Source organism: Micropterus dolomieu, linkage group LG18 (genome assembly GCF_021292245.1).
Source record: "Micropterus dolomieu isolate WLL.071019.BEF.003 ecotype Adirondacks linkage group LG18, ASM2129224v1, whole genome shotgun sequence".
Classification (NCBI taxonomy): Eukaryota; Metazoa; Chordata; class Actinopteri; order Centrarchiformes; family Centrarchidae; genus Micropterus; species Micropterus dolomieu.
In genome coordinates, this window is record NC_060167.1 from 12,067,971 (window position 1) to 12,093,776 (window position 25,806).

Genomic DNA, 25,806 nt, shown 5'->3' on the forward strand with positions numbered 1-25,806 from the left:
CCTTTTAGCAAAAATGGGCTGTTATCAAGTTAACGGCAAACATGCGAATGTACAGTAGGTAAAGATGCAGAAATCTGTGTTTGAAGGGAGAAAAGGCTGCCGGTAACAGTGATATGTCCATCTGTCTGCAGTGAGCTGTCTCTGGAGGTGGCCACATGCTCAAACAAGCAGGTAATTCCAACATGGCCGCAGCTGCTTTGATTCAACTAATACATCAGAGCTCCAGACCATATGGTGACCAAAACTTCAAGAGTTGATCTTTCATGATTTAATGAAATAAAGTATGAGTTCTTCACTTATCTTATTACCGTATATCATAATTTACTTGTTCCAAAGGTTAAAATATTATTAAAGAATTTTCTGGTATTTGAAATCATAACTTTGATTTTATGCACTTAAAAGACAGCTATTGGCTTACTGGTAAAACCCAACACTAATTATGAGGATATAATTTATTCATTTTGACTGCATTATGAGAGCAAGACCTCATCAAAATGTTTCTTGAGTTTTTCTTAAAATCAAAAGTTGTGTTTGGAACATTCTTCATCCAATCTAACCCCCTATTAACAAACTTCAGAAAGCTGAATGTAGATTTTAGTAAGCCACTTCGACTAAGATGGCAAAGGTCAGTTTGGACAGTTAATTTTAAATATGTAAAAATATAAGTTTAACCATAATTTAATAAATCACTATGACAGCAGGGCTAGCAGTTTTTAAACAGAGACCAACACACTGTAATCTTCAACTGTAGCTTCAAGGGAAACTTCACAGGATATGCTGATAAATCATGCTGAATAAAAAGTATGGCAACTGACAGCTCAGGGTTTAGAAAGCGGTCTGGTATGCTCTAAAGAAGCAGGATGAGGGGAAATCAGTGTGACAGGCTTCTGAACCTTCCCTGACCCTTCCCTCCACCCCACAATGAAGTCCTACGTCGCCCTAAAACAGATGCTGCCAGATTGGCCCCGTGTGTGAGGAAGGCAGAGATGGTAAGCACAGCTCCGAGAAATTGCTCACTAGTCATCAGGACTCCGGATGCATTCATTTTTGAATACATCTAAAATGCAAATGTGGTGCGTGTGGTGTAGCCTCTCAGTCATCCAAAACATCACTGGAGGACAAAGCAATTCAGTCTGAGGAGGAGTTTAAAATTCAACATTTTTATTTGCTTTAGAAGAGCCATGTAAAAATTATATCTCTAGAGAGCTAAATGCGAGTCCAGTTCAGATTTGTATAATTACGTTCCCCATCATTACTGCTGGCAACCACAGGTGGTAATCAAATTTATGTTGGCACACAAAAATGTGGCACAGTGGAAACGGTAAATTAATAAGACCCTTTAAAGCTTAGTCACTGCTTGAGCTGAATCAGTTATTTTCCCTTTCTTTTGCTTTCCCCACTGAGCTGAAAACGCTCTTTGTGGGTCAGCAGCCTGCAATTAGCAGAAGCATGGGACATGGAATTGCACAGAAAAATACAGGGAAACAAAAATGGCCCATACACATTCAGAATAGGATTTAATCACATGGTTTTAGTGGAGTTGCACTTGTAAAACAGAGAAGAAGCTTGCCCTGACACTTGGTACTGGTTTAGTGCATTCTGATGCATTAAAGCAACCTTTTAGCGAAGTGATTTGTGGCCATAGATACGTGACCTCAGAGGAAAAGTTTGACATGAGCAGGGAAAAGTCCTAAGATTAATGTTTGATTTGAGAATTTTAAATTTTAAATGTTTTCCCATGCCATCAATGAGGAGAATAATTTTGATTTACATTAAGTCCAGATGTTCATTGTATGTTTGAAGAATACCACCTCCGACAGAGGGGCCATGAATAACCCCATGGGGGTGTCAGCCTAAGAAGAGGCAGGACGGCCTGTGGGGCTGTTGATGTTTCAAGCCAAACTGTCTGCTCTCAGGGGTGAAATCCAGACAGGGAGTGGGTGGGAGTATACCAGCAAAGTGCATATTTCATACATTGGGCGGCAATTAACTTTTTTGTTTTCTGTGGCACAACTCCAACGTCTCTCGGATTTGTCTGTCCGTTCTATTAGCAGAGTGGGGAAGTTACAATCACGGTCCAGACTTGGACCTGGATCTAACAGCATCACTTAAAATGGACATGGGTATGGTACTAGCACACTGCAAGACAGACAAACCTTTAACAGCCATGCATAACATTGTACAGATAACAGGGTAAGAGTTAGAACTTGAACAGATATTCTGTGTGTGTGAGTGTGTGTGTGTATGTGTGTGTGTGTGTGTGTGTGTGCACACAGGGTAACTATATAAGCTGGTCTACCCTATTGTAGCTATATCAGATCAAATCACAAGAAGCACACAGTAAGAAGAATACAATGCAACTTAACTCCTGGCATTATATTTTTCTGCATAAAGGACAGCAAAGACAAGGCTCCTGGGGTGCATGCCTATGGCTGAGTGAGTGGTGAAGGCGTCCTTCATTATACAGATAGCTGTGGTAGCAGCACCGCACTGCCACAGATGTTATAATTTCTAGTGCCAGATTTGTCTCAGCATACGTTCTTGCACTTCTCACGAGCACTTCCAACATCATGTCAACATAATGCACACGTGTAGGCTATAACCGTTCAAATGCGGAAGGTCAGATAACGAATATGACTACTTCTGAACCCCATTTTATCGTGAAAGTATTCAAGTACAATTTCATTATTTAAGCACAAAAAATTTACTGAAATCAGCCGAATTCATCCTTTACTCAACAGTAGCTAATCGGCAACTGTTTCTATCCTGTCCCGTTTACATTAGGCAAGTTCAAAAGATTAATGATTTAAATCCAACGAATTAATCTATTAACTGCTAGAGCACAGTCCCCAGAGGTGGAACAACCATTAACATACATTAGAAGGCAAAAAAAGAAAGCCACTGTAGCATAGGCCTACTAACAACATTCAACTCAAACTGACGAAAAACGTCTTCATTGAGTCTAAGAGAAACCCGTAATGAAATATCATCATTACCTTGGCGTAAAAAGTAAAGTCCTTCTAGCTCTTGGCGCCGACTGCAGAGGAGGCACTTTCCCGATCAGAACACGACCGCTCATTTGTGACCATCTATTGGAGAGCACAACTTCCCTGAATTATCCTTGTGCAATTCAAATTCATATCCTCCGCAAGCAAAAGAAAAAGACCCCCTTTTCTCTCCCTTTCGGCGAGCAGAAAGGAGCAGTCTGCCACTGGACGGGCAACACCCCCCTCCCAAAAAAAAAGGAAAAAGTTGCAGGGATGACGAGACCGGTGAGACCCCGACGTCCCTGTCGAGCTCGAGCTGAGGGGTTACTCTACTACTAAGGTGTAACTGTAGCCTAACATGTTATCTGATTACTTAAATAAATTAATAAGCGGTGGTAATACAACAGACTGCTAACTAATAATTATTTTTTATTATGGATTAATGCTGCTCATTATTTCCTATAACGGACTGATCATTTGGTTTGTAAAAATTAAGAAAATAGTGAGAAAGGTCTTCACAATTACCCAGAGCCCAAAGTGACGACTTTACAATGCTGGGTTTGTCCAAACCACAACATTTTTATTAAAATACTTAAGAAAAAAACAGCAAATGAAAAATGTCTTAAACGAATTTGTAAAGAAACTAGTAATTATCAAATAACTGTAGTCAAGTAAACAGTACAATATTTCCCTATGAAGTACAGTGGAGTAGAAATAGAAAGTGTCATGAAAAGAAATGACTAAAGTAAAGTAAAAGTACCTCAAATTTGAACTTAATAAATAGAGTAGGCTACTTATATATGTAGTATGGAGTATAAATGTAGTCAATCAGCCACATCCTCGGAGAGAGTATCTGTCACTGAGCCTACTACAAGTGGGGGTTCAGTGTGAGGGTGCTGTAAGTGAAATAGACTCCTCTAACACCTGTCACACAAGATATAGATACTTCTCAACCTACCATATGTGAAAACAATAAATGATAGCTGCTTGCAAATTTGAAAGGCAGTATTCCAATTGGATGACCATGTTGCTCACGGTCTGCTGTAGGAAAGCTTAGCCACAAGAACTGGGTAGATATTAAAGTATATTATGGCTGTTTTGCTACGGGAGCTAAATGGTGCTTACTGTTTCTATGAAACTACAGTCGCCAATATTGCTGTGAAACAAAGCTAATTGATTTAAATTACTCTTAGTGATTTCTCAAGTCAGTCTCAAGAGTGAGTTTAAATCATTGCCATGGTTTTGAACTGACCTATAACAAGACAAAGAATGTATTTACTTATTTATTTAAAACCCCACACATTAAGAGTCAGACTTTCTTTTACATTATGTCCAAAATAAAACATGCTCAATCCTCATTCCTTACCTTCTGGGGCCCAGCTGGAAAAACTCAGTCCAAGGTAAGGCCTGAATCACTGCCAGTGCAACCACAAACCCACAGATGACACGAGGACCTCCAGTGAGGCATGAGTAGCCTTGGAAAACCTCCCTCCCCCTCTCATTAGCAGTGGAACAGTCTCACGGGGATGATCTCACCAGATCTCAGCTCTGTAAACGAACCATGCCAGGAGGTAGAGGCTCTGTGGGCTAAGGAGGTTCCACACCCTGTCCAGATCTTAGGCCAAATCGGTTCAGTCTACTATGAATCTGGCTGGACTTATACAGCGAAAAAATAAATAAATAAATTGTACATGACCATGAGTGAGTCTGTGCTCATTTATCTTGCAGCTAATCCATTACAATGCAGATAAAGCAAAGGCGCAGGAAACGGCAAAAGCCATAACAAATGTTAAAAGTTAATATTTCAAACACGAGAACTTCTTGACCCCTATGATGTTTTTCAGTTTGAGGCTTTCTGTTTTTCCACATCAGGCCGCATTTTGTAATATAAATATGGAGTCGGATTAAATGGAATTTAAGATGACTGTGGTTTTTTGTTGAAATTAAACAACTGTTTGCTGTCGGTGTGTGTACCAGACATACAGGCGTTCCTCACAACAGCTTTAATGGCACAATGAGATGCTAGTTTGATAAAAAAAAAGATTGTTGTGTCTGCCTCCATCTTTTGACATTGTCGCTCTGATCATCATCTGAGAAAGGGCCACGCTTCTCTGCCTGTTGCTGTTTTAGTTTTGCTCACAAAAAAAAAAAAAAACATTTTCCTTTGAATACTTTATTTTCTAATAGCAAAAAAACTTGGATGCCTATTTCTTAGCCTATGATGAGTAATATAAAGTGTTTACAGTACAAAATAACTGCGTTTCTCACATCCCCTGTTTATCTCAGCCTGGCCACACAGTCGCTAAAACGTGCGGTCGTCTAAAAAGCCTTGAAGTCATGTTTGTACTGTATACTAACAGCTGTCCAACACTGATAACCAAATGTCCTGTGTCAGAAACATCCTTTGCATGTTTGCTTAGGTGGAAGGTTATTGAGCACAGTTGCCATCGCTGGTTTGGGTTATTTACAAACTGTTCAAACAGCGATTCAACCCATCTGTGAGAGGTCATAGCACCATGAGGATCTTTAGTTACTGTTGTGACTTTTGATCTATCAGTGCAGCCTCTGGCATAGTTAACTGCGCTGCAATATGTGAGCCTAGAAATTTAAAAAGATATTGGAGGGAATAAAGGACAGAGACATGAAATATCAAGTTCTCTAAAGGCCTCTCTTGATATATTTTATTTAAATTGGAAGCTACTTGGTAGGAAATTAGATTCCAGTTGAACAAGTGTTCTCATGGTTCTACAACGAGCAACTCAAATATATGATCCATGGCAAAATCATGTGGACATGTGAACAATGAAACCTGTTTGATTCTTGTATCTTGAATTCAAAACCATGGATGTTCATATGGCGCTACATAACAGTCTCCACTGTTCTGGTAAGGCTTTCCACAAGTTTTTGGAGCCTGGCTGCAGGGATTTGCTCCCGTTCATCCACAAGAGCATTTGTGAGGTTGGGCACTGATGTTGGGTGATAAGGTCTGGCCCCTTTCTTTCAAACCTCGTTGTTCCATTTCAACTGAAGTTTGTGCGCAGGCACCGTCATGTTGATAAAGGAAAGGGCATGTCACCACACATAATATGGTCTAAAATGTATCATCACAAAATATTTAAAATATTTCCCTTTGCAACTGAGGGGCCTAAGGAAGAAAACTGCATACTTTTGGACATATAATTGTTCTCACAGTCTTACAGTTATTTTTAGGATGGAACTATTCCATAATCATTTAGAAAACCTACATTCTGAGAAGGAAACTATATTAAAAAACTAAATATCACAGGAGATTACAAAATAATACAGTAAACCTGGATGAATTTGAACTGTTTCCATATGGTGTCATGACATTCAATTTCCAGCAGGAGGCACAATGAGTTAAAGCTGCCAGCAGTTTAGTGTACATGCACTGGGACTGTTTATCACAGGAGGCATCCTTTGGCATTTAAAATAAAAAAGGGCGTCACTGGATTTTGAACCAAAGAGCAGACATTTCTCCAAACTGTGCATTCAAAGCCATCGTACAATGTGGGGAACACAGAATGACAGCTTCACAGGAAAACACTATCCAGTGATTTATGTCTGTTTCAGATCCATTCATTAAAAAAAGACTACAGATTTAAAAAGCTAGTGGAGCTTTGCATCAACACATCTCTGATGTTCCCGGTGCCTAATTTTGATCTGTATAGAGCTTGACCATAGCTAGGCAAACAGGATTGGGTTGCCTTCATCATAGAGCAGTAGTATATCAGTGTAATAAATGGGTCTGAGATGCATCAGTGACTGCGTCTGGGATTGTAGCTGGCCGCCCCATCTCCGCAGAGCCCCAGAAAATGGACTTGTCGTCTGATTATCGGACTGGAAAATGAATGTACAGTCTCCATCAACTTCAGACAGGAAACTTCCTCCCACAGATGTAGCCACAATACAGCTGATGCACACTTTCAGTCTCATGAGGTACCACATTTACAGCCTGATAGTCTGGAATACTCTGCTGTTTGGGTATGATGATGGTACTGTTTCATGATGTTGTCCTTGTGCTCTGTTTTTATCTCAGCTACACAAAGACAAATTCATATCACTTTGATTGATATGATGCTTAAATGCTGAACTTGAGCCAACTCTGCTTGCTGTCTGAGTAATGCAGATTCAGTATCAACACAGAATTGAAGCAGAGCCAAATCCAATGTGAAGCAGTATACTAATCTGAACCAACCACACTTTATTAGCCATGCTTAAAGCAGATAATCTGATATTTTTGTACCAACTTCAAACAGAGAATGATGGATTAACAGGTACCACGTGATTCACATTTAAAAAAAAATAAAAATACTTTTCCAAAACAGTATCACATTTTCCACCTTGGGCTGTGTATTACGCACTGGTGGAATCCAAACTGCACACCCAGGCGACCACACGCAGACATGATATAGGGATGATTCATATTCCCTGGGGTGCTGCTGTAATGGTCCATTATACACATGGCCGAATTGATGCTGGTGGAGGCAGGTTTGGTGTTGGGAAGGCTTTCAAGATCCTGTATTTTACTGACCCTTGTTGGGTGAATGAGAGCTCCATATTGACCCCAGATGTGTTTGAGCTGCTGACTGTGGGATCCTGTGTGTACAGTAGAGTACACTATGTCTCGGTAACAGTAACAAGTAGAATGGCCTAACAGAGTGGGAGCTTTTTATTGTTGCTCTTCCTTCAACCATTATGAAACAAATGCAAATTATAAAGCTAAGCTTGAAAATAAATCTGCAAGTGATAAGTGAATGACTTTGTATATTCTGTATATGTGTATGTCAGAGAGAGAGAAAGTTTTAATTACTTGTTTAATTAAATGTATGGGGTTGATTGTTATGTAGTTTGTATGATGCTTTGGCACACATTCATGCCAATAAAGCTAATTTAAAGAGAGAGAGAGAGAGAGAGAGAGAGAGAGAGAGAGAGAGAATGAGAATATCATGTTTTTATATTCTGGTGGGGACTTGAACCTGAATGCAGAGCGCACACTAACCAGTGGGGCCTTGTTTTACTGTGGGGATGGGTTGAAACTGCTTTTTGGCGGTTAAGACCTGATTTTAGGGTTCAGGTCTAGGGTTCAGGCAAGAAAACAACATCCCTTCTTACTGAGCCGTAGCCCATGAAGGACTGACCCCAAGTGGTGGCCTCACTAAACTGTAATCCCTGCAGCGCCTGCGGAGAACCAGAGCAGAGACGCCAAGCCCATTTTTTTTGCAGATGGGTATTAGTGGGTCAGAAAACGTGAAAGGCTTCAATAGTTAAGGGAAGCACTCAGTGAATATAGAGAGGTCCACCCCGGCCAGAAACGGGAAATTGAATACAGACTGCCAGGGGCACAGATCCAGGATCAGATGACTGCAGCAAGCCCTTTGTGCATTACAGAATGTTTGTCGATACATAGTTTCCATGAGTGAGGAGGTAAAGTATTCCAATATTTAGAAAAGCATAAACATTAACTTTAATACTGTACGCCAAGTTTTGAACAGATCCACTCACTGGCATGGGTAAAGCTTTATTATGGTTACCATGGAAATGACATTGCCAGAGCAGCAAATTAAGCCAAGGGCTTATCTACAATATACAGTAATGTAGGTAAAAATAGCAATGAAATGCATACAGTGCTTGTGAGGGCTATAAATATATGTCTATATTTATACACATTTTTGCCTGTAACATGCAATTGTATCTTATCCATATATCTCATCTAAATAATTATGTTTATTCTTTTTGGGTCAATCTTCCAGACAAGATTTCTGAAAAAAATTACTTGCATTTAATAATTTTCCATGACCAGTGCTACTATCCCTGGAAATACAAGGGCACAAATGGAAATACAAACAATAGTTTTATAGGCAGACAGCTCTCCCCCACAATGGCAATTAAAAAACAATCTAATTTAGAGGTTAGCATGGCGTATTTACACCACTCTCTGTCGCTCTATCTTTGTCACTCTGTTTCTCATTTCCTATCTGTTTCTCTCTCTCTCTCTCTCCCCTTCATTCTCTCAATCTCACACACAATCCAGCGGATGATACACACATTCATTCCCCGCACATACATCCGTTTAGCAGCTATCACGCCGACACACAAGGCAGCCCGTCAGTGGGTCAGTGGAAGACTGTTGCCATGGCAGCACATCCCGAACCATGCTGCCGCATGATTTCTCTGCTCTGCATTGTTGCCTGTATGCTGCTACATAGAAACACAAAATGGTACACTCCAGATCCCCAGATGTCCACATACCTGCCCCATACCCTCTGTTACCTTGTAGAGTACAGGACAAGCAGTCTTTTTCAAGAATATGTAATCAATATGAATCAGTTACGATGAAACCGTGACTTGCTTTGTTTTTGTGGGTGAGGCTTTGAACAGCATATGGTGCCGTCATGAAATCTAAATACTAATATAATAATGAAATGAAAATATAAAATGTACCAGATGAAAAATTCATCTAATCTTATAAAATACAACAAAAATGGAATTAATCTGTACTTTATTGGAAAAGAGATGTGTTTTCATAGATACAGTCTATATCATATCTATACAACAATTCTACATTAAAACAAAATAATTATATATCATATAAGAGGGTCGAGGGTATAATATACTTCATGTATACTTCCCTGTTTATTCATTTTTCAAATTCCTGTTATCTACAGTTCTTTTGCACCTCTTCCCCTCAGCTCTATAGAGCATCTTATGGTCTTTCAGGTAACTGTTTTGGTTTTATAGCCCACAACTTTACTGTTTTGGTTCAGCAGCTGTTTCCAGTGAAATAGAACTCACTGCCCACCACCAAACAGCGCACATACAGAATATTGCACTTACATTCATCACAAGGCAAGAAACATGACTCTAAATGAATGCTAATGTCGTTAGCTGATGGTGTTGTGTCTGCTGGATGTGTAAACCTGCAACTGTTTGCCATGTCAACTTACAGTACGTCTATGTGTTTACAGCTTGTTGTGCCACGACTAACTGCTTAGCAGCAGTAGTTCTAAGCTTGGCTACTGCACAAACTTCGACTAGCACTGAAGCTATGGCAAGAGGAATGAAGCAACCAAACAGTTTTAGAAGTCTAGTGATTTAGAAGTGAATTAATATTGACCCTACCTAATTGCCAACTATTTAGTTTCTATGAAGAGCTGACATTTGATGGATAATCTATGTCAATTATTACATGTAAGTATAAGTCTTAATATTTCAGGTTTTATGACAGGGTGAAAGAAACAAAAACATGTTGTGGAACAAAAGCTGAAAAGTGAGGCGGGACATCCTATGAGGCACTACAGTCATTAATAGCTCTTTATTGCAGCTAAGAGCCTTTCACTGCAGTCAGCCATAGAGTTTGGAGTCAAACCAAATGCTGAAAGATATTTGCCTTTTTTCAGTGAGATCTTCCAATTGAAGGTTTTGAAACTGTTAATCTGCCAAGATAAAACGTAAATCTGTCAGATACAATAATCAGGTTCAGGCCTGTGAAATTCACATGTTCTGTTACAAACATTAGGCTAAACCCATCAACTAAATAACATTATGGAAAAAACAAGTAATGTTCCTGGTGAACATCTGTATTATACATGAAGAGCTAACCTGTGCTTACATACACTACAGCTGAGTGCCTACAAAACATCAACCATAATTGACTGAACACCACTAAAATGACACAGAGTGCTGAATAGTAGTCATAATTTATATACCAGATATGGAAAAATCAACCATACACCAGCAATATAATGTGATTACTGCTCTACTCGTAAACCAGCTATTTAAATATGGCTTGCAATAGGATGATATCATATGAGTGATGATTAAACTTTGCCAGTATGGTGTGAAGAATGTAACCACAAGGAAACGGTTATGATTCTTGACGTGGTCAGGACTAAATAAGAAGCCATCTCAACACTCCTGAAACACAGTCACACAGAAAGTGAACAATAACTCCTGTTATAACAAGACACAGTGTCTACTGAGGACGAGATGTATGTATGTATACTTCTAATAGTACACTGTACAAGATAATTATGCCAGTTTCAGAAACTAAAAGTAAACTGTTCTCTGTATTTCATTACCTGAGTTAAGAACAGTGTGAAGATGTGTACTGAATGACTAGAAAAATAGAAACCACTGTACATAATGCAATCTAAAACAACAGACCTTTAATAACAAATAATTCCTTTGTGTAGAGAGGCAGTGATTTAATATTTGAAACTGTACTTTGTAGTGTTGTTGTACTGGATTGTATTTTGTTATGAATGAAGTAGACCAATATTTCAAACCTCAATATAATATACAACCACAAAGAAAACCATCAAAATCTACCATAATTATCATCCAAACAGCTGAAGTAGGATTTCTAAAAGCGCCATTAATTAGGGCTGAAACAATTCATTGATTAAATCGATTAGTTCGATTCCTAAAAAGCATCGATGCAAATTCTTGGGGGTGGAGGGTGCCACCGTCAAGCAAAAGTACTTCTTAAATGATGCTTCGATTAAATAATCTGTAGAAGCTTCAAGTACTAAAATAAAATAAACTACTGCCTATCTTGATTCAAAGTGCAGATAGACAAAGGTGACTAGCGGAAAGTGGAATATCTAGCAAGATTAAAGATCCAAACAAGAGTTGGTGACGAGCAAACCAAATATTGTATTTATGTTCATCAAGTAACTGGATTAAAAAAAAAAAAAAAAGAAGTACAGGAATGCTAAATAAATGATTAATACAACAGGCTTCTTACTTACGTTTTACCTTAACAGCTGTTAAAGCTGTGTGTTGTTGTACAGAAGTCACTATCCCTTTCTGATGGAAAGATGAAGCTCATGAGGACATCAGGATTATGTGGTCTCAGATTATTGATGAGGCAGACACACAGTAGCAGTGATTACTGTCAGTTTGAACACAGCCAGTACTGTCTTACGTGGGTTAATCAATATCCATTCACCATTAGTTCGAATCTGTTGACAAACAACATGCATTGTGTCTTATAATGTAACCTGTAGATATGTCTTTTTCCAGACTGCTTTAAGCATTGTACGCTGGTCTTATACATTATACAAGCATCATAAATATATTGAACACTATTCTTATTGATTGGTCTCACACAGCCATTCAGATATAGTTAGCCCTAATTATATTAGGGCTAATTTCAGATCACTGAAGTGCATTACAAATGTAAAACTGGGGCTTTAGTGAAAGAAATTGCACCTCTCCATACAGTCGATTACCAGCTGGTTTCCATGGTTACGCAGGAGGAGCCTGATCTATTTTCAAGAGCTGGTAGCTAATGGCTCTCCATGAACTGTGAGTGTGTGACAAGGGATGTAGGCTACAGTAGAAATGCAAATGTGTCACAGAATTTGCAAGAGGATATTGTAAGAAGAAAATTAGAGCATGTGATGCTGCGCCTGTTTCAAAACTGGATTAGCTAGTTATCTACACCAAAGGTTGTCAGGATATTTATGAAGCAGGGTTAAGTCTTGATAAACAGAACAGCACAATCAGCTTTTCAGTATTCCTGCAGGAGAATCAAGGATACTTTCCACTGATCCAATGCAAACACAGACCAGCAAAGCACACAAATCAGAGGGGTTTCCAGTGATCTATTTTCCAAGTATCAGCATGCAACCTATGCCTACTATAACACCCAGCATTTCCATATAATATAACAATAGCCTATTAATACTCTAACTAAGAGACATAGCATGTATGTATTCTAACACACACACACACACACACACACACAATAATTGTAGTGTAAAAAGTAATAATCTACTGTGGGGATGGGTTGTAGCCATCAGGGCGTCATACAGTCACCTTGAAAATGTTTTTAAGGACCGTGGACATTGGTGGCTTAACACTGAGCATGATGAGGCATTTTTAAAAATGGTTACATAAAATGATTATCATCTTTGGTGCCTGTGGTGTTGCAAAGCAGAGGCGAGTCCCCACGCTCACCTCTCACATAAATTTGACCACAGTAGAGCTGATGCAGCGATGGACAGGACAAAATACAGGACAGATTTAAATGGATTTCGAGTGCATGGATATTACTGTGAGGAATTTGACATAATCCCCCGTTTAATCCTAACCTTATCAAAGTTCTGCTGTCTGATCTTTTTCACCTCCCTCCTAACAAAATGCCAAACCCTTACACATGGTGGTAGTTGTATATTTTAACACAATGCTTCTTTTTCATTTAATTCTTAGCATCACTCTTATCGTGCTCTTCTGATTCACTGCAGCTCCAAATTTTTGCAGAACCATCGACCCATTTCCGTTTCACACTTTTTCTTCTTTGCTCTAATTTCAGTCCTTTAAAATGTGTCTCATCTCTTTTCTTCTCCTTACTGCACTCTGTAGTAAGAACGTGACCTGACAAGCAGGGCCTAGCGAGCTCTCCAGAGTTTAAATCCCAGTGCATGTGCAACAGCGATAAAGCTGCTAAACCACATTAGAGAACTGTCCTGGATTCTTTCTCTCCCTCTCTCTGACTCTCACTGTCAGCTGTCAACTTGGTAGATGGAATTAGATAAAACCACACAAAAGATGTGAGTGGAAGCAAGGGTGAAGGTGAGGAAGATGGGGAAACAGAAGAAAGAGAAGCAGGAGAAGAAGAAGTCTTCCTGTTAAAAGAAAAGTATTGTCACATGTGATCTTAACTATTTGAAGCTTCTATACCAGTTCAATCTTCACAACATTCAGAAGCTGAACAGTTTACATCAGTCAGAGGGGAGGGGTTAATCATTGCATAACCAAGAGGACACCTGAAGAGTTTTCAAATTCTCTCCTCAGTGAAAAACATCAGATACCAACACAAAGCAGAAAGCCATGCGCCAGCTTGAAAGATTTTCCTTCATGAAATTTTCTGTACCACTGTTGAATATTAAAATGTGCATATTCTACGCATCCTAATTAAATACTGAAATTAAGCAAAGACCAGCAAGTAGGACACCAGTCAGCTTAATGCTTACTGTGAGTGAAATGCAATTTTACTGCAACAACTATCTGACTTTTTCAAAGTCACAAGGTGGAGGCCTAAAGAACAAATCAGCATGCAACTGTCTGCAATCACTGATTGGTTTGTGTTGTCATGGTACCAAGAAGTTAAAACCCACGCTTGCTCTCACCCATTCGCCAGGTTGTCGTCGTCATCATCCGGCAGGCTCTTTCCTAGAAGGTCACTGTCACTCAGGTAACCAGACTTGAGGTCGGTGTCATCGACGTCCAACCCTTCGATGAGCTCAATGCGAGACGTGCTGCTGAGGCGGCTGGAGCAGCGAGCTGGCATTGTATGGGCAGTATACTGTGAGCCTGTCTTAGTCCCCTGGTATCCGCCACCAGTGGAGGATGGGGCGTCGCCCGCTTGAAGACGAGGGCTGGACTGGCCATGGCGCCAGGAGAGAGGTGATGAGCGGTTGGACATGCTGGATATGCTGCGAGCATTCGTCTCATCACTGTCATAGCCCACATTACTGCTGTCCACACAGCTAGAGAGACACATGGGGGAAGGGTCAGCGTGTGTTACATTTATCTACTTGAGGCATTTAGCTGACAGTCTTGTCCAGAACGACACACATAATCAGTATACCAACAACGTTGCAAAGGATGAGACCAGAGTAAAAAACCCTTTTCTGAAGTCCTTCAAAGAAACCTACAGTGGCATTGAGTTGCTGCTGACCCAGATACAGCAGTTGTGTCATATCATCTTCTGGGACTAAAGCTGGAAATGTGGCCTCACCAAACCAAAAGACAAAGAGAGGGATAACTTGATATCCCTGTGTATATGATAAGAGTTTCTCTCTCTGTCTCTCTCTGAGCAATACATAAACATACACCAAGGACTTTGCTTTGCATATCACACCCAAAAAATGTTGTTGTAAAGACAGTACACCTCTTTCAATTATTCTGTACAGAGTATATCGAAGTTTTCCTATTCAGTCCTGTAAGTGGGTCATGGTTAGAAATGTCCTCCAAATGGCTCTGAGCATCTTCTGTGTCTGCCGCTTACATAACTACATGTACCAACTCACCCAAATAAATATTGCAATGGCTCTGACCATGGAAGTATTTTTATCCATTGTTGATGGATAATTCATCAATGGAGGCTAACTGGTGCCAGTCCTGAAACTGACTGATCGATATGATAGCTTGTTTAAAAAACAGCTGTTTGGTCAGTCATTTTTGTCTGAAATAGCCCGAAGCCCATTACATATTCTCAATGAAACAATCAAAACATGTATATGTTTCATAGAGGCTGTGTAGTCAGATGGATTTTTGTGGCTGATACCAATGTCAATATTTAAGAGATAAAAAAAGTCTCATAGTGATATCTCATTATCTTTAGTTACAGTGACCAAGTTGAAGAAAAAATGTAAGCCTATAACTCAAACATATCTTTGGCATTCTGTGTTGAAATTATTGGTGGACATATTTGCTGATAAGAAAATATCTGTGATTAATTGAAATTGAAAATTGGCTCTCGTAGGCACAGCATTTACATGGAAACAGAAGACTTAAATGCTGCTTTAATTTATTTCTGACCACTAGGAAACAGACTCAGCGATACATAACCACCATTTCACACTAGCTTCTAAAGTTGTTATGGCTAATGTGTTAGCAACCAGCAGAGAGCAACATTAGTATTTGAAGTCTTGCATTATACCCTAAGTTTAGTATTTTACTGGCCTTAGTTATGATTTTGGGTCTTTCGCTTTCTAAAGTTTCTTTAACAGCTAATGAGTACCTCTATCAGCCACTTGATACTGGACAGGTTCATGGGTTAATGAGAGCAGCTTAGGATCACCCACACTGTTACTGTGGTGGTATAAAATCATAATAATGAGTGAAAAAAAGGCTTAAAAGCTTTATAGAGCTGACAAATTGGGTTATAATTTTCAATAATATCTGCACGGAGTGACCCTTTCAAATTACACAGAAAAATGATTCTGTGTTAAAATAAAAATACTCATTACCACAGGTTTTAAGAGATATAAGCAGAGTGGTATTCCTGCTTGCCTTCATTTTACACAAGATATTACTTCCCAAATTTAATGTCCAAATGAAATAAAGGCCTGTCCTCCACCAGTGTCTTGTGTTGTGGTTGTTGTAACAAATTTATGCTGGGGCCTTTTGCCTATGACAGCCAAACAGATAGATTCCTATAATTAAGTCATGACCATGAAACAGAGCTGGGCTATTTAAGAAGAATGGAAGCCAGATGTGGACCAGGTGGCAACTCTCCAAGCAGCCTCAGCACAACTGTTTACACATGTGTTATGTATCGATCCAACAAGTCATCCATTGGTTGTTCACATGAGGTTGTTTCTTTTCAGTTTAAACCAAAGACCGAATTCGGCTCAGGGTTTTATGATTTTATGAGCAAACATACACCGTGTTTGGACTGAATGTGATATTAGCCAGTGGCGTTGCAGACACCATTATGAAACAAAATTTTTAAATGCAGGTATAGTGCACTTACCTATGACTAAGCTGGGAGCCCCGCAGACTCGACATTGTATCCTCCAAATTCTGGCGGAGGTCAAGGACATTCTGCACAGTCCGTTTCCTCTGGGATTCAGGGTCTGTGGGTCAGTCATGCACAGCAAGAGGTTATAAAACATTTAGTGTGTCAAAAAAAAACTAAGCTGCTGTTTTATTTTGGTCAGAGCTTGGATTTTAAGAGAAATCACACATGCACACACTCACACACATTTTTGACTCCACATGCATTATTTGTGTCTGGACTGATGTGACAGGTGTCTTCCTTTTAAGCACATAGAAAAACATATGTTCATCGACATGGTACATCCTGAAAATAAAACACTGAAGTTGTGCCTGTAACTTGGATTACCCACCAGGGGGATGTACTGTATTCTGACATTCATGCCACACCAGGATCTGTTTCAAGGTGCCGATTTATTTATTTCCAGAGCTTCTTTATTTTGTTGTATAAAGCATTATCTCAGTTCAGTTGAAGTGGTAAGCTGAACTGGGAGTGTTGTCGTATTAGCTGTAACAAATGGGAGAAACGTCCTTGTCTCAAAAACACAAGAAGTTGGAGGCTTTCCACTGCAGTGGAGGAAAAAAAAACCCTGGGGAGAAAGAAATTAACATTCAATGCATTAACTGGAATAGCTGGAGGATAGGCAAGGATGTAAGGGTAACACACGTCAAATAAGAATATGCTGCTCTCATAAGGGGATGTTGAACTAATTCAGCAGGGTGTATAGCGGCTGGGGAAGGTAAGCATTAATATCAAACACAAACATTTACATACAGTTCACACATTCAAAGCCCACAATATGGGTTCCAAATATGCAATAAAATGAAGAGCTTGTTCATTATAGATATTATTGTTATTATGTAACTATTGATAAATTAACTGGTTTCATTAGCAGGTTTCAATAGCATGGAACCCAAATACATCATGCATCTACGGGCTCAGTGAAAAACCAATAAATCATTTTCTGGAATACGATACGTTCAGTATAAAGCAATATGGTTCTTCCTGTGTATTGTGTATGTACAATATTGACAAGCACTGTAATTTATGACTATGTGAGCTAGAAAGAATAAGATATTGAGTTAATGTTATATTGATAGAAACTTCTCTCTCTATAATGAGTTAAGTCGAATCATCAGTTGAAGTCAATGGCTGTGTCCAAAATCACTCCCTCATTCACTATTCACCATAGAGACTTAATATTTTACTCTGTTGCAATAAACCTATTGAATCATCATCATGTTGCTGCATCACTCCCTAGCATGTTGCATGGTTGTTCATTTTGCATCTATAAAATGTGAATGACACTGTCATGGACAGTGATAACAGTGCACCATTTAATAAATTGGAGGCAATTTTGGAGATTTGTCAGCAACATTTAAAGCATTAATTTTCACCAGGTTCCAGTAGTCAGAGGTTCACATGTTACACTCAGTCAGTAAAAGAATTTAGCTCACTTCTCATGCTTAAAGTATTCAAGACTTCTTTCTGTACTGAACTGAAACTATTATCTTTCATTAACAAGCGCTGTGAGTGCCTAAACAAAGTTGAATATTGCTACAATCAGAAATTGTTTTGCAACATTGACTATTCTGGCAGAAAACAAATTAAATATGTTGTCAGTGAACATAAACTAACTCCTTATTATGTTAATAGGAAGTGTAATTTTTGTGGCATTAACTTTACTTCATATGTATGCAAAAGCTTACTGTGATCCCAAAGGGATATTTCATTTAATTCAGTTGACATTATGATAAGGGAGACATATTGTAGAACAATATCCACAAATGTCAAGGCTTACACAGTACAAAGTCTAATACTTATTTCCATTGTGGTCTCTTGAAATAAAGAATAAAGATTGAGTGAGTCTAGGAATAAATCTTTTGGTCACATCACGTCCACAAACCTAACTAACCCCATCCTAATTCTGGAATACTGCTAATTTACTTTGTGATGAATTCCTGAGAATATGCTCAAGCAGGAATCCTGGACACTGAGCACACATGTCATTCACATCTGTTTTAAGTATATACTGTATGCAATATGCACTGTGTTCCCATGCAGTGACTGACAGTCCTCTGGCACCCTGCATTGCAGTGATGTCTACAACACAGAGGGAAAACTCGGTCAGAATACTGAAGCAGATGTGAATCGGGAAAGACCTATGAATGATGCAACACAGGAAGTTGACAGTGCAGAGGCAGACTAAAGTACGGAAAAATTCATTCTAAAATTGTGTTAAGGCCCTTTGCTATTAACCTGGCAAACACTGCTAAGTCAGCATTAAAGGTCCTACGTGTTGCACCAGTTAATTGAGACATTAGTATAATTTCTATTAAAATTTTCATAAACAAACAAGACAATAGGTGAGATGACAAACAGTCTTGAACTACCTTTACAGTTCATTTCAAAACCTGTTTCACTTGATCAGACTTCACAAGAAATCATAGGCACTTGACAGAAAAAAAAAAAGAGATGTTGCACAACACCAGAAGAGAAGAGTGGACCTAGTGCTTTTCAGAGTTTCTCAAAACATGCTTGTGATACAGTGAATACCCATGGGAAAAGAAAAAAAGAAACACACTCACAGCGATGTCAGAAAGAGGGAGAAGTGGGCAATCACTTTTTTGAGCGCCACATAGAGAGCTCATAGTGAATGGCTATCACACGCAGTAGTTAAGTTTACAGATGACAGCTTGAATGTGATTCTTAGGCCACAATTCCATTGCTTTATTGTTCAATATAAGCTGAAAATATGAACATTCAATCATGTTGTAGCTTTGACCAACAGTTTTGTTCAAACTGGCAGCATCAAAGACCTTGTGAATAAAACTGTCACCTTGCCCAAAATAAAGACGGGGGACTCCCATTTAATGGTACCCCCAACTCACCATTTTTTACATGTTTTTTTTTTCTTCTACAAGTCTGCCTGCCAGTTCAACTGCGGTATTCAGTACATCAGATATATCACTTGACCATGAGACAGTTTTCTGGTTTAAAAATCTCAACATTTTGCGGCCCTTGCATAGCTTGAAATAATGCCATCCGTGACCGTTGCTTCGCCCATATCCAGTACCTATTTCACTGCTCCTCTATGATTCTACATAGCTGTAGGCCATTGCTACATTTCGGATCTTGCATGACAGATCACATATAATTACAGTTAGATGAGGTTTGCTCAACCCCTTGTTGTCTAGAACAGAGTTTCTTCCAGAGTACTGCTGTCCGTGCTACTCTGATCTTCTGCTTTCTTCATGAATATATATCTATTGTCCTACTGACCTTAACTCTATTTGTCATAGTACATTCATCATTTGCAAATAATTTCAAGCAACTGATTTGTCTATTTTCATTCATCAAACAGCAGACAGTGCAAACCCAGTTTCTCTGTGTGAAGAGGAAGAATACCTGAGTTAAACAAAGGTTGCAAGTATTTCATAAGGTTAATAAACCACAAAAAAAAAAAGCATGAAAATTCAATCTGATCTAAATCTGGATGGAAGTTTTTATATTTTGTTGCGCATCTTCAGCCTCGTCTTGCGATGAGGCTGTGGTATGCAATGTTCCAGTATTGTATGAGAGACCATGGTGCATACACTTAGATAGTAAGTTTAATAAATGAGCCTGTTAACTAAGATCACCATTCTTGATGTTATATTGGTAAACAAAGAGACCCTCTATGGTCAGAAATAAAAGCATCCTTTCAGTCAGCTTATAATGAGAAGCAGAGCACAGCATTAAGCTGGCCTTAAATATACTGTAGACTATGAATAAAGACTATTTTACATTAACAAACATGTCCACTGTACATGTACAGTAGGGACATGGGGGAAAAAGTTCCAGTCTAATGTGCAGAAAACAGTGTTTAGATAATGCTACCATGAATGCAAAACATTCATATTACTGTATTTTAAGAAATTTTTCTCCATCTTGCTCAGCAGTTAAACTCAATCAGTGTGCAATAGTTTCTCGCCTTTTCATCCCCATGTTCTGCTTCCATTTTGGTAGCCGTTTCTTTCATGGGTACAATGCACTTGACTCATGTCAAAGGCCCACATGGGATTATTATCTTAAATGATGTTAAATAATTCATAAAGATAATAAACTCCCTTTCTGAGAAATAATGACTTTAAATTGATTTGGAAACATCATGGAGGTTGATGCGTTACATTGTGGAGAATATGTTTAACAGCTCGAAGCATTGTGCTGAAAATTTTATGTAATTACTTTAACAAAACAGACGTGGGTGTGGTGAAAGATGCTGTAGAGCTATTTGAAATTTTGAACAAGTTATGGGCAGCTCAAGACGTAGAGCAGGTTTACCCGTTAATCGGAATATTGGCGGTTCAATCCCTGGCTCCTCCAGCCTGCATGTTGAAGTGTCCTTGGCCAGGTAATGAACCCTGAATTGCTCCCAATGAATGTTTGTGAATGTTAGTTTCCGTTTGAGCACTTAGGCTCAGTGTATGAATGCGATGTAGTGTAAAAGCGCTTTGAGTGGTCACAAAGACTAGAAAGACACTATACAAATACAGAGCAATTGATTGGGGCTTCGCACACAATGCTGCTAGCCATGCCATGCCATCCATTCATGGTATCTGTGTTATTGTTTACAGTTCTTAGTGGACTTTAAGTGTGACTAACATGAGTGACAGATGTCCATATAGGCTAACGAGGCATGGAGAACAGATCAAATCACCACAGACGTGTTCATTAAGATGCAACAGAGAACATGCTGTCATGATTATATTGGAGCAATGGAATAATAAATAATTGAATAATAAATTAAATGCTTTTTGGTATATGACACACTTGAACCTGATTTGTCAATGACAGGATTTTAGGAATTCCAGTTCTTTAAATTGGAAAACTTTTTATCAAAAGTGTCAGACATGAGACTGAGGTTAAAAATGTAAGTTTTTTACATTAAAGAGGGTCATGTTATATCTTTGCAAGTTGAATTATAATGCATCTCATTTTGGGTAAAGCTGAATTGAAAAGCCTTCAAAGATAAAGACACTGTCTCATGTCATGTGACTGAAATACAGGTCATAATTACATACTTGGTACACCCACAATTAAATAAGGAGGCATGTTTGATTTACAAGGAAATGAACAAAAACAAAATTCATCTAATCATAATAACCTTCATTTGATCAATACCTTTAATTATTCATCAAGACCTTCCTATTGATACACCTGACCTACACCTCCAGAGAGAAAGCCATTTTCTCTGCCATTTGCATGGTTGTAGTACACAGGGTGTAAACCATCTGTCAATGCTCTACAGATGAATGGAGCTGGGAGGAGGCTAAATATGTGTCTGTGTGCCTAAAATGAATTCAATATGGCATGCCTTCTTTCCCATCCCTCCTTTTTGGAAGCATACGTGGAGCAGTGGATGGACCCTCGAGTGCATCGGCACATGTTGCAGCTAACGAGGGCTTTAGAAAGGCGATCAGTCTGTTGGTAATAATCCCCAACCCCTCAGGCTTTTTACATGCAATCAGCTGACAATGCTATCATAGGAAGCAAGCACATTTCACAAAATCACTGGCACCAAGCCTCAGACACCTGAGTGACATGCTGGAGGAATAAGAACAATAGAGCATCATAATAGCTTTGGCATTTTCACATAAAGCAGAATACCAAACTGATGCAGCACTCATTGAAATAAGAGGAGGAGCATGCTTTGCAAGCACAAGAAGGATGCCTTCGTTTTTTCCCCCCTCAGTTGCTGAGCTGCATAAAATCCATTCAGGGGGAATGTGGGTCTGCAGCAGCAAGCAGGTGCCGTGTGGTGGCTGTATCAAAAGGGGCGTGCTGCCGTCGTTTGAGAAGCACTGAGAAATTGTACAAGCGGGGCGTTTGGTTTGTAGCACATGGCGACCACACACTGTAAGGGCCCTGTGGTAGTAGAGGTATCGAGACTGCTCTGCTGTACTCACCTAACATCTGACTGAAGAGCAGCTGTTCCAGGTCCCCCAGCACTGTCACCACCAGTTCTGGGTCCACTTTCAGGAAGGGCTTGTCTCCCCCTTCCTCCCCCTGGCCTTTGGAACCGGACTCCCCTCCAGCTCCAGCTCCCTGCTTCTTAGCATTGCCCTTCGCCTTGGTGGAGAGGATCTCGTCATCGGACTTCCCATCCTCAGGTGCCTTGCTCAGGGGCTTCACCTCAGCGTAAGGACCACGAGGAATGCGGCTCTGCTTGCTCAGAGCAGATGGAGCCGCCAGAGGGCTAAAGGGCTTGGGTTTGCCCTGGAACAGTGAGTGTTCAGATTTGGATAAGTTTCGAGAGAGAGGGGCACCCCCTCCGGCACTGTTGCCACCCCCTGCTGTCTTTGGCTTGCCCATCTTGGTTTGCACTGCTCCAGGTTTGGTCATGTCATCACACCACTTGGGCTCATAAAGGTGCAACTTCTTTTCAGCATCAGTGAGTATAGCCAGGTTTGTCATAGACCTCTGCTTGCGAAGATTGGAAGGCACTGGTAGCCTGCCATCAGAGCTACCCGCCCGGTAAACCTTCAGTTCACCCCGCTGTGTGCTCTGGGGCACTCCAGACTTGGCCCTCTTAGCTGCCATTCCAACTCCTTTGCCATCTGCTTGGCCGTATGCCTTTGTGCTATCCGTCCTTTCCATCTTCAAATCTCCTCTGCTTTTCACACTATTTCCAAGCATGCCTCCTGCATGAGACCATATAGAAAAGCATCAGCAAGGGAGAAAATAGGCTTCCTTATCAGACCTTTTTCCTTGTGCAAAAACATAAATAAAAATGCTCCCTCTTAGGCAATCCTGCAGCGTTCTTTCTCCCCTCTGTCTCCTTCTCTCCCTATTTCGTCCTGACAGGCTGCTGCAGCTGCAGCTGTTGCAGTGCTGCCCAGGCACTCCCTTTCTCTCCTCCTTCCCTCCCGTCCTCCTTTCCTCCGTTTTTTCCACACTCCTCCCTTCAGCACACCCTCCTGCCGCTGAACCGCGCAGCAGCGGAATGACAGCGACGGCAGACGCAACCACGCTCCCTCCTCCCCCTGTTTTCTGCTGCCTCCCCCTCGCCTCCGACTTCCTTCCCATCCTCCCTCCTTCTTCGTTTTTCCCTTCATTTAAAGATGCTTTGCTGTGTCTCAGCAGAATATGTGTAATGCAAGAGGGCGATGAGAAATGATCATCTGTGGTTTTTCAAACGAGGCACCATTTTCCTCTACCACACCATGTTTTCCCACCATCTCTTCTGATTCCTTTGTTCTACCCCTCCCCCTCCCCCTTCAATACACTCTAGTATGAGGTATGATTTGTGATATTTGAGGAAGTGTCATTAATGTGAATGGATACGCATTAAGATATGTAATTAGAAACCATAGCATACATTATGATCACTGTCAAAATCCCACACAATGCAACAACTGGAGCATCCAGATTATCTCTTGATCCTGTCTGAGCTTCCTTGGGATATCATATCCAGATTTTAAGCTGGATAAATCATATGCTAAAATCTGCAGTGTGCTGGATAAACGGACAACTCTTTTTTTGTCATATAATATCAACAATATATAAATATTAAAGGGTAATGTTCTTAATGGGATGTTAATGAAAACTAACAAAAAATAATAGTTTGATGATGGTAGTTTTAGTCTACTGCTTGAAAAAAAAAAAAAAAACTTGCTTAAAATCCAAAAGGTGTATCAGCCAAATGGGTGACTTCACTTAAGCAGACTGAGCGAGTGACAACATTTGCCAGTGTAAGCAAGTAACACACCCAAAACCACCTTTGGAAATATTCTCAAAATCTGAGAAAGACACGTGTACACACAAAACTGTGTTAAAATGAAAAACCAGTCACATTGTTTTCCAGGCACGTTTTTTTGCTAACATATGAGTGTAATCATGTTTTTAAGATATTCCACACCGCTGTCTCTCAGAAGGATTGAGGAGGCTCACATGCAGCGCTGCTCCATGGAAACCACCCTCTCTCATCAGACCTCACTGCTCTGCACAAACACAGCGGCCAAAGAAACACTTTTTCCATAAACTGCTGTGATACCACCCATTGCTATGATGGGTTATTGTTAAGAAATATTTCCCTTTAAATAATCCAAATGCAATGCTGGTGAATACATTTTCCCCCTGTTCTCATCAAGTAAATGACTGAGTAAACAGTTGCTCTTTTCCACAACACAGCATGACTGAATTCATGCCATGTTGCATGGTAGATGGTGCAAATCGACTGGATATGACTGACCAGTCAGCTACAATGCCCAGAGGGTACTACTCTGACTCTCACAATGGGCAAACACTCCAGTGCTTTTATTCTAAGGGGTTCAGGGCACCCGGAGTAGCTCATGGACCAGTGAGGCTGTTTGATCTGGCAATTAATTTCTGGAAACAATGTCGTCTTGTTCCTCCTCATCACGGGTTCCAGGGCTCCCCTGCTGACTCCAGATCACTGAGGGAGTCCTTACACTGACACAGTGTATTGCTTATTTGTTTTGTAGAGTGGGAATTTCCTAATGAATCATATGATAACGAATTCCGACATGTCAAATTTACTGCAAGCCCTCGATGTTTTCATTGGAAATCTATGCATAAAGTTTGCATTAGACAGAAAGAAAACAAACACCTTCCATCAGGAGTTAAGTTTATATTTTAAAACATCTGGATTTAAGTTGCTCTAGTGATGGCAATCTAAGTCTGTCTGTCAGTCAGTCAGTTCCCAACTTTGGTCCAGTCCAAAATGAATTGAAATTTTGTTTCAAGGTCCCTAGCTGATGAATCCTACTCACTTTGCATTGACATTTTTGTTTTTTAGTGAAATGTCTCGACAACTATTGGATGGATTTCTACAGAGATGGGGACTTGAGTTTGAGACTCAGACTCGAGTCCGACTTAAGTTGCAAACACAGTGAATTCAGACTCTACTTGAGACTCGTCCTCAAAAGACTTCAGACTTGACTCGGACTCGAGGTCCCGTGAACAATGACTTTAGTGATCCCCTGACTTTTCTTCTAGCGCCACCAGCAGGTTGACATTTGTGGTTTTGAGGGAATTTAGTCTAATGAGGCAACTATTGGACGGATTAAAAAAAATTTAGTATTCATTCTGTAAACATAAATGTAGGAACTTTCAAATAGCCACCACTTCTCAGGGGAGAGGAGGGTGGAGCTGCAACTTTCATTTTGTTTCTTTCACATCTGGGTCTGATTCTCACTCTCCAACTGGGCATTTGAGTAACTGTGTGTGTGTGTGTGTGTGTGTGTGTGTGTGTGCGCGTGCGCGCGCGCGCGCGCATTGACGTTA

General features: G+C 40.0%; 1 protein-coding gene across 13 annotated transcripts in view; it reads right to left on the reverse strand.

Moving 5' to 3' along the window:
- nav1b (neuron navigator 1b) overlaps positions 1-25,806 on the reverse strand; it is an 87,577-nt gene that overhangs the window by 22,434 nt on the left and 39,337 nt on the right. For 9 of the 13 annotated variants that reach the window (XR_006829086.1, XM_046076018.1, XM_046076017.1 and 6 more), the window contains 3 exons: positions 22,467-23,201; positions 16,495-16,597; positions 14,144-14,503 (listed from right to left, as the gene is read on the reverse strand). Coding sequence is in view for 12 of the 13 variants with exons in the window: in XM_046076018.1 (XP_045931974.1) it covers positions 14,144-14,503; positions 16,495-16,597; positions 22,467-23,201 (1,198 nt within the window). In the remaining variant the exon portion in view is untranslated. Of the gene's footprint in view, positions 1-14,143; positions 14,504-16,494; positions 16,598-16,870; positions 16,883-22,466; positions 23,202-25,806 lie in introns of those variants that run through there. The other 4 variants (XM_046076022.1, XM_046076020.1, XM_046076019.1 and 1 more) reach the window with 2 other exon arrangements.